At 44.7% G+C, this 9,441-nt stretch overlaps 1 protein-coding gene across 1 annotated transcript in view; it reads right to left on the bottom strand.

The window, feature by feature from the left end:
• Positions 1–2,242: 2,242 nt before the first annotated feature.
• CCDC81 (coiled-coil domain containing 81) overlaps positions 2,243–9,441 on the bottom strand; it is a 34,466-nt gene continuing 27,267 nt past the window's right edge. The window contains exons 13-15 of the mRNA XM_087937009.1: positions 5,555–5,781; positions 3,548–3,673; positions 2,243–2,611 (exon numbers count right to left, since the gene is read on the bottom strand). Of these exons, the coding sequence (XP_087793135.1) occupies positions 2,470–2,611; positions 3,548–3,673; positions 5,555–5,781 (495 nt within the window). The 3' untranslated portion in view covers positions 2,243–2,469. The remainder of the gene's footprint in view (positions 2,612–3,547; positions 3,674–5,554; positions 5,782–9,441) is intronic.

Raw genomic sequence — 9,441 nt, 5'->3', positions numbered from 1 at the left:
TCTCATTCAAGAGGCGTGTTCAGTTCTTCAATTACCGCAAAAAAATATAAATCCTTCCCTTCAGTTAGAACTGAAGAAGCTTCTTGGATGAGAAGTGAAACATTTTCAAGAGGAAAAAAACCAAGAAAGTCCAGTTGTCTTTTGGAAAAGCACAGGTGTATTGAATGTTTGCAATTTAGGCATCAACCCATTATCATTATGCGCTCTGTGTCATCTGCAATCAAACATCTAGAATGTGTGTCCTCACTGGTTAAGCCAAACCGTCCAAAATGAATGTGTTGTTCCTAAATAACTGAGAAAGCACAATATCAATAAATGCCTATGCCAGAGGTCTCCAAACTTGACAACCTTAGGACTTGTGGACTTCAACTCCCAGAAATGGAGAATTCTGGGAGTTGAAGTCCACAACTCTTAAAGTTGCTAAGTTTGGGGACCCCTGGCCTATGCTGTGGGACTTTTGCATTACAGAGAAAAAATGCTGTGTATGTCATGTGATGAAACCCTAGCGTGCTCTTTTGCTCCTGTTAAAATCTACTTCAGCAATGCCCGTGAATCTGGCACTGTTAAAGGTCCCCATTTGGTATGTATTAGCTAAAGCTACAATAAAGATTTCCCCATAATTTAAAAAAATGACTAATTGTCTTATTTTAGCTAAAGCTGTCAGGAGACTATGAGATTCAGCACAGCAATTTCTGTGTGGGACACACGGAAAACAGGAGGAAGCAGCTGTGTATTGGTTTGTATCTTACCTGTATTATTTTTACAAATAACTCAAGGTGGAGAACGCACACATATCCAACACAGTGTCTTCCTTGTATTTTCCCCACAACAACAACCCTGTGAGGTGTGTTGGGCTGAGAGGGAGCGACTGGACCAAAGTCACCCAGCTGGCTTTCATGGCTAAGTCGGGATTAGAACTCATGGCCTCCTAGTGATTGGCCCCATCCATCCTACCGGTTCGGCGAACCAGATGTAAATTTAACATTCAGTTCGTCCAAGCCAGCCTGAACCGGATGAATCCCACCCCTGGATACAATACTTAGAAACAAATATAACAAAGATCTCAGAAAATGTGGCCTGTGGACAGAGGTGGACAAAGCATGAGTGGCTAACATCTGATGACAGGTGGACACACTGGCCTCAACGCTGGACCCGTAAGAAGCAGCAAGTGTAACCATCTCTATCCATGCCGTTTCTTCAAGGGTCCTAAAGTTTTCACCATCGATGGTGCTCCATTTCTCTAACTGGCTACCTGACTATCAAAATCCTCTCTCTTCTCTCAGTCCCAGGTCTTTTGCTGTATTTGAACAACAGATGCTTTAAAACAGCGGTCACCAACTGGTCCATGGCCCGTGGACCACTGGTGGTCCGTGAGAACATTTTGTAGTCTGCAGAAAAATGATTTGCATTTTTTATATTGCACTAAATCAGGGCTCCTCAAACTACGGACCCTGGGACGGATACGTACAATGAACGTTTGTGTTGCTACAGAGAGTCTCCCCCTTTGGGGTCTTTTTGTGCAGGTCGGAGGGGGGGCCACAAGTTCTGACCTGGGGTCTGCTTCAGCCTCCTAGTGTGGGGCTTTAGAGGAAGGCTAGAAGGAAGAGCCACTGGTGGCAAAGGGCTGGAGCGCCTTGTTCCAGTGGGACTGCATTATGGCCTGGAACTGGCTGACCATCTCAGCCCGCTGAGCCTCCAGGCTACTACCTGGCCTTGAACTCCTGCAGGTCTTCCCTCTGCTTGGAAAGCCTATGCTCGTAGTCCTCAGTGAGGTGCTTCTGCTGAGCCTCCTTCTTGCTCAGATCCAATTTGAACCGAGACAGCTTTTTTGCCAACTCTTTCTCGTGGCGGCTGCTTGGCTCCAACAACTGCTTCCTGTTGGGGCGCTAAGGAACACAGGCGGGCAGGCGGGGAGGGGCTGGGAGGGGAGGGGCAAGTAGAGGCCTCGCCGTGAGAGTGACATCAAGTTGGTCATGCCCAGCCAGTCACATGATCATCTATCCACGCCCACCCAACCAGTCGTCAGGCAGATCATACTAGTGATCCGCGGGATTTAAAATTATGAATTTAGTGGTCCCTGAGGTCCAAAAGTTGGGTGAGCCCTGGTTTAAAATACAAACAAACAAAAATGTACAAAAAGACAGTCAGTCCCTGTAAATCAAATATGCCGCCTTCTCATTCCTGCCTGAGCAGATCAACCCGCCCACTTTCTAAAAAGTAATAGATGCATATTTTATGGAATGGGGGGCGGGGGGTAGTTTATTCCATAATACACACTCATACATATGTCTCTTTAATGCAGAAAAACATATTCTTATCACCAGAAAAGAAAAGAAAAATAGACATTTATATCACAGGGCTACAAGAATCAAATCATAAGCACGTTCATACAATCAGCTTTTCTTTAGAAAAAAAAAACAATTTAAAAAGCACTTATAAGAAGAAAAGGCACAAACAAACAGCGCTGCTTCAAACGATTAACCGAGATCCAGGGATATATTTACTGTCTGTCCATATATTGGTTTTCCCAAAATGGTTGAGGCCTTTCTTGCACTGGTAACAACGACGATACCTTGCACACTGATCCAGGAGCATAAGTTTGTCTCCCGCCCTGCCATTCAAGGAGACAGAAATGAGTTTATTTTTTAAACCAGCTTCTTGGGAAGAAAGAACCAATAATTCACTTTTTCTCACTTATATCTTCCAGCTCAAAAATCCAAGGGTTTTTCCCTGAATTTGAGTCAAAGATGGAAGGCTCTGTAAATCGGGAGTCCCCAATCCCCAGACTGTGGGCCCACTCCTGGGCCGTGAGCTGTTGGGAACCAGGCTGCAGAAGCGGTGATTGAGTATGCATGCAAATGGAGTGGCATGCGTGCATGTGCTTGCCTATTGCTTGTGTGGAACTACCATGTTTCCCCGAAAATAAGACCCTGTCTTATATATTTTTTGCCACCAAAAAAGGCACCAGGTCTTATTTTCGGGGGATGTCATCCACTGACTAACTTCACTTGCGCGCATCGCCCCCCAGCCTCCTCAGCCACTTGTGCGCGTTGCCCCCTAGCCCAGCCTCCTTTTTGCTGTCTGAGACCTTCAGGAAATTCTTCTTCTGTGGCCGGCAAGGCTTTCCTGAAGGCCTCGGCAGCCAATAACAGAGCTCTGGATCAATCCAGAGTTTTGTTATCAGCTACAAAGGCCTTCAGGAAAGCCTTGCCGGCTGCAGAAGAAATGAGCCAGCAAGGCAGGTGTTGGGGTGTGTGCAAAACCTGGCTATAACTATCCAAAGATAAGTAGTAGGGCAGCTCCACCACCACCCATTCCCACCCTAGCTTAATTTTTACCCATGCACTCTGGAGTGGGTGGGATCTGAATTAGGGCTTATTTTGGGGTTAGGGCTTATATTGGGTGCACGTATAAAAATCAAGCTAGGACTTACTTTCAGGGTAAGTCCTATTTTCAGGGAAACGGGGTATCTCTTCTCCCCCCCCCACCTGCCACCGGTCTGCAAAGCCAGAAAGGTTGGGGCACTCTGCTCTAGATGGAGGCTTACCGCTGGAAGAGCTTCTCCTCGTAATCTCGCTGTCGCTTCAGCCCTGCGCTTTTTCGCCAGTCCTCTTGAATAGCCAAATTCATCTGGAAGAGCCTCTCCATTCGCTCACCCTTCTCCGCTATCCACCTAGAAGAATATCCAAAGGGTTTTAAGGCGAGGAGAATACGGGTAGTCCTCGAATTAACAACAGTTTGTTTAGTGACTGTTCGAAGTTACAACAGCACTGGAAAAAAAAATGACCTATGACCATTTTTCACGCTTACAATCTCATTGGTCACGTGATGAAAATTCAAATCATTGGCAAACTGGTTCATATCTATGAAGGTTGCAGTGTCCTGGGGTCATGTGATCAATTTTTTGAGACTTTCTGACAATTGGGAATCCAGATTTACTTAACAATCACGCTACTAACGTAACAACTGCAGTGTTTCGCTTAAACAACTGTGGCAAGAAAGGTTCTAAAATGGGGCAAAATTCACTTAACAAATGTCTCACTTAGCAACATAAATTTTAGGCCCGTATTGTCATAATCCATCTGGATTTTGGAGCATGCCCAGGATGGGACACCTTCTTAAGAAGCACAACCACCAAGAAATGGCCACGTAACCTATCAGAGGAGCTGAATTTCTTCAGAAAAGCTTCAGCACATCAGTTAACAGAATAACAGAGTAACAGAGTTGGAAGGGACTTTGGAGGTCTTCTACTCCAACCCCTTGCCTAGGCAGGATACCCTACACCATTTCAGACAATCGGTTATCCAACATCTTTTTAAAAACTTCCAATGTTGGAGCATTCACCACTTTCGGAGGCAAGTTGTTCCACTGATTAATTGTTCTAACTGTCTGGAAATTTCTCCTTAGTTCTAAGTTGCTTCTCTCCTTGATGAGTTTCCACCCGTTGCTCCTTGGCCTACCCTCAAGTGCTTTGGAGAATAGCTTGACTCCCTCTTCTTTGGGGCAGCCCCTGAGATATTGGAAGACTGCTATCATGTCTCCCCTAGTCCTTCTTTTCATCAAACTAGACATACCCAATTCCTGCAACCGTTCATTATATGTTTCAGTCAGGGGTAGGCTTCAAAAATTTCAGCAACTGCTTCTCTGCCCGGTGGCTGGGTGGGCGTGGCCATGGTGGGTGTGGCCTAGTCATCCTCCGGCACCATAGTTGGGGTGGGCATTTTCACCCTCCCCCACGTTGCGGAGGTTTTCATCGAGCCTACAGGAGGGTAAAAATGGCCTCCCCGGGCTTCGGAGGCGCTCTGGAGGCCAGAAACAGGCCCATTTCTGACCTTCTGGAACCTCAAAGTGGCCTGTTTTTCACCCTCCCCATGCTTCCACACAGGCCCTGTACTTACCTGGCATCCAAAACGGGCCGTGTGGGGACTCCTGGGAGGAGTGGAGTGTGGCAGGCAGGGTCAGCCAGGGATGGGATTTAGCGGTTTGCCAAACTGGGCAGAATGTTAGCTAGAGGATCGCTCAAACCCGTGCGAACCAGTAGCAGCCCACCCCTGGTTTTAGCCTTCTAATCATCTTTGTTGCTCTACTCTTCCCTCTTTCCAGAGTCTCAACCGGTGGTGGTATGCTACCAGTTCGGCCCAGTTCTGCCGAGCCAGTAGCAGCGATGAGCAGCGGAGACCGAACCGGTTTTCTCCATCGGTCTGCTGTTGGGCCCACCCGCCCGCCTGTGGTCCCATACTCACCTTTATCCTCTGAATTTGAAGCGCACGTGCTTTGCGTGGCACAGAAGAGTGCCGCGCGGCAGCTGCGGAAGCAAATGGGAGAGTGCAGGCTTGCAGGAGGCAAGTTCGAATGCCTCTATGCCTGCGCAAATGCACTTGCACCTGCGGGCCCACCAAGCCACCAAACCGGTGGTAAAAAATATTTGAATCCCACCACTGGTCTCAACATTTTTTTTATATGTCATGGAGACCAAAACTGGATGCAACATTCCAAGTGTGATCTTATCAAGGCATTATAAAGTGGTATTAACTCTTTACGGTTTCCATCTTACTGTTTCTTAGCTCTCTGAATCATGTCGGTAGCTCTCCTCTGATCCACCAGCTGGTTAAGAATGGCAGTCCTTTTGCGGTCGGCAACTGCTTGCAACTGGTACTTGGAATATTCCCGAGCACGCTTCCTTCTCTCCCCCATTTTCTCCTCATTCATGTCATTCTTCCCAAAAATGATCTCCGTCGAATCAGGTACGTACTCCGGCAAGGGAGCCGGCCTTAATTTTATCTAGGTACAAAAAGGAGGGAGAAATCTAATTTTTTTTTAAAAAGACACTTTGCTCAGAGCAATTCATTCTTAGGAAGGTTGTTTTGTGTACAGGTAGTCCTCAAGTTACGGCCACAATTGAGCCCGAAATTTCTGTTGCTAAGTCATTAAATAATTAAATTAAACTCAATAAATTAAATTGAACTCATTAAATGATTCATTAAATGAATTTTGCCCAGTTTTATGACCATTCTTGCCACAGTGGATAACTGAATCAATGCAGTTGTTAGGTTAGCAACACGGTTGTTAAGTTAATCTGGCTTCCCAATTCTGACCTTTGCTTGTCAGAAGGTCACAAAACGGGATCACATGACCGCGGGTTAGGGCAAACATCATATATAGATGCTGGTTGCTAAGCAGCTGAATTTTGATCACATGACCAGGGGATGTTGTAATGATCATAAGTGAGCAAAATGGTCACAAGTCACTTTTTTCAGAGCCATTGTAACTTCAGTCAGTAAACAAACTGTTGTAAGTTGAGGACTGCCTGTTTAACATCTTTTTCTCCCTGCCCGGAATCCTTGTGGAATGAAGGAGACCAGGGGTGTCAAACTTGATTTCATTGTGAGCCGCATTAGGGTTGTGCAGAGGTGGTATTCAGTAGGTTCTGGCCACTTCTGGAGAACCGGTAGCGGAAATTTTGAGTAGTTCAGAGAACCGGCAAATACCACCTCTGACTGGCCCCGCCTCCATCTATTCTCTGCCTCCTGAATCCCAGCTGATCGGCTGGGTCTTATTTTGTTGCTCTGCACAGGAGAACGGAGCTGGAAAGCAGGTTAGTGGGGTGGGGAGGGAACGGGATTTTGCAGTAACCTTCCCCCAGGAATAGGGTGGAAATGGAGATTTTACAGTATATCCTTCCCCTGCCACACTCACCAAGCAATGCCCACCAAGTCACACCACGCCTACCAAGCCATGCCCTCTGAACCGGTAGTAAAAAAAAATGAATCCCATTACTAGGGTTGTGTTTGACCCGGGGTGTGTGTGTGGCCAGTGTGGGTGTGGCCAGCATGATATCACTCATGTCAGGGCGGGCGCCTGTGGTAGCTCGAGAACTCTGCCAGCGAAAATGGGCTCCCGAGCTCCATTTTCAGCTGTGACGGCCTCCTGCAACCCTCTGCCAGCAAAAACGGAGCTCAGGAGAAACCCTTGCAAGCTCCATTTTAACTGGCAGAGGCACCACAGGCCAGTCTTTCGCTGTTTCAAAGGCGGCCTCGCAGTCCAGATCCAAGCACCCTGTGGGCTGGCTCTGGCTCCGGCCCGCAGGCCCTGAGTTTGACACCCCCAAAGTAGACTATAAATATTGGAAATAAATAAATAAGCCACCATAAAGTTGCAGTCCAGAACATCTGGAAAACCCTAGGCTGATGACGGTATTACAGATATCTTTACAAAGTAAAAAACATCCCATTTTAAAATGAAGCACTTAAACGGGAACATGAAAAAGAAATGTTAAAGATGTAAAGATTATAACTAACATTAATGATAGAGCTGAATTGGAATAGAATAAGTATTTTATTTATTATTGTTATATATATATTTTCTCTTTAAGAATTTAGTGCATATTTCAAGAATGTACCAAGCAGAATTCGACTAGAAGTTATGTGTTATATTGAATGTTAAAATTGTAAAGGCATAAATTGAAGTTTAAGTAAGAGTTGCATGGATAAAAATTAAAAGATACAAAGGTGTCATACTCCAATTAGTAACTACAGGGAAAAAGTTTGTTTAATGAGAAAAGAAAATATGAAATTGAAACAGGACAGACAAAATATAATAACTAGAAAAGTATTGAAACTTAGAAAAAGATATATATACTTGAATTTAGAAAGGAACGAGATAATTAAAAGTAAGATTGCGAAAACTCAGGGAAGGGAAAAATTATTGTGAAAATGTTAAAATAGTAATAAGATATGGAATAGAACACAAAGATGAATATGAAATTGAATTTGTGTCTGTATGGAGAAGTGATAACTCGTGACCATGCTATTCTCAAAAAAAAAAAAAAGAAATTTTACTTGTACTATGTTTTGTGAAAACCCAAATAATTTTTTTATTTAAAAAAATGGGAGAATTTGGAGGTTGGTTTTGTGTAGCAAATATGATTATCTTAAGCAGAGTAATGAAAACATAAGTCTCTTGGAGTCTAGCAGGGTCTACTTCCAGGCAAACTTAATTTGGATTACATTGTAATCTTACACCAAATAAATTGTAATGCCTGCAAATATTTTGATGGTGGAGGCCAAAACAGGCTTTGAAATAGTTTTAAGAACATCTGCCTCCTCTTTTTCTACTGACAGCCTGAATATCTGGGCTGGATCGTGATGGGGCTTCCTTCTAAGATTCGCTAATTAAATTTCCAAGAATTAATTCATCAGCTAGCCTTACCCTCAGAGTCAGCATCCTTCTTGGTTCCACTCTAAAGGAACTTTTAATCAGCAATGGTAAACCTATACAGGTAGTCCTTGACTTACAACAGCGAAAGACAAGGAATAATAGATGGAAACTGAACAAGGAGAGATTTAACCTGGAAATAAGGAGAAACTTTCTGACAGAGAGAACAATCAACCAATGGAACAGAAGTTGCCTTCGGAAGTTATGGGAGCTTCATCACTGGAGGCTTTCAAGAAGAGATTGGACTGCCATTTGTCAGAAATGGTGTAGGCTCTCTCGCTTGGATAGGGGGTTGGACTAGATGACCTACAGGATCCCTCCCAACTTTGATTATCTGTATCTGTCTCTGTGTCCAAAATTTCTGTTGCTCATTGAAACATTTGATAAGTGTGTTTTGCCTCATTTTACGTTCTTGCCACATTTGTTAAGTAAATCACTGCAGTGAAGTTAGTAACACGGTTATTAAGTGCATCTGGTTGACTTTGCTTGTCAGAAAGTCACAAAAGAGGAGCACATAATCCTGGGACACTGAAACCATCATAAATATGAGTCAATTGCATCTGGATTTTGATCATGTGATAATGGAAATGCTGCAACGGTTATAAGCGTGAAGAACGATCACAAGTCAGTATCATTTGTGTTCTGAACTAGGCTTCACAAAATCACGATGTGGACTCTTCATCCTGACAAAAACCCCTTTTATTAGGCTAATGTGAATTCCTATCATTCACATCCAGCAAAGTCCTGGCAAATAGTCTTTCAAGGGTGAATTGCAACCACAGACCTTATCAGGCTTGGAGAGCTGCCAGGCCATTAGCTTCCAAGTGCAATGCTGTACAAGAAAATACTTGGCAAGGAGTCTCTGAGAGTCACCAACAAATCTCCACCCTAATTAAATGAACTAATTGTCTCCTACAAACACCACTCCTCTTTATTCCCTGTGGGAGGGGCCATTCACCATCCATCTGTGACTTTATTCCCAAGTCGCCCTTGTTCTTTAACTGTTCCCTTCTCCTGGCAGCTCTGTGCATGCGCACATCAGGAACAGGCTCCAGCTGTTCTTCAGCCTCACTGATCTCCAACTCCAAAGGCAACTGATAACTGTCAGACAGCCCTGGCCCCATCTCTGCCTCCGACGCAGAGCACTCATCAGAGCCTTCCCCAGACTCCAGGACTGTCCCATGTTCCTCCCCGCAACTCAGTTTGAATGCTCTGATAAATTATCTT

The sequence above is a fragment of the Pseudonaja textilis genome, chromosome 7, assembly GCF_049901715.1.
Source record: "Pseudonaja textilis isolate UNSWEBS1 chromosome 7, rPseTex1.2, whole genome shotgun sequence".
Taxonomy (NCBI): domain Eukaryota; kingdom Metazoa; phylum Chordata; class Lepidosauria; order Squamata; family Elapidae; genus Pseudonaja; species Pseudonaja textilis.
The sequence above is the reverse complement of the archived record's forward strand: the minus strand, read 5'-3'. Positions and strand labels throughout refer to the sequence as shown.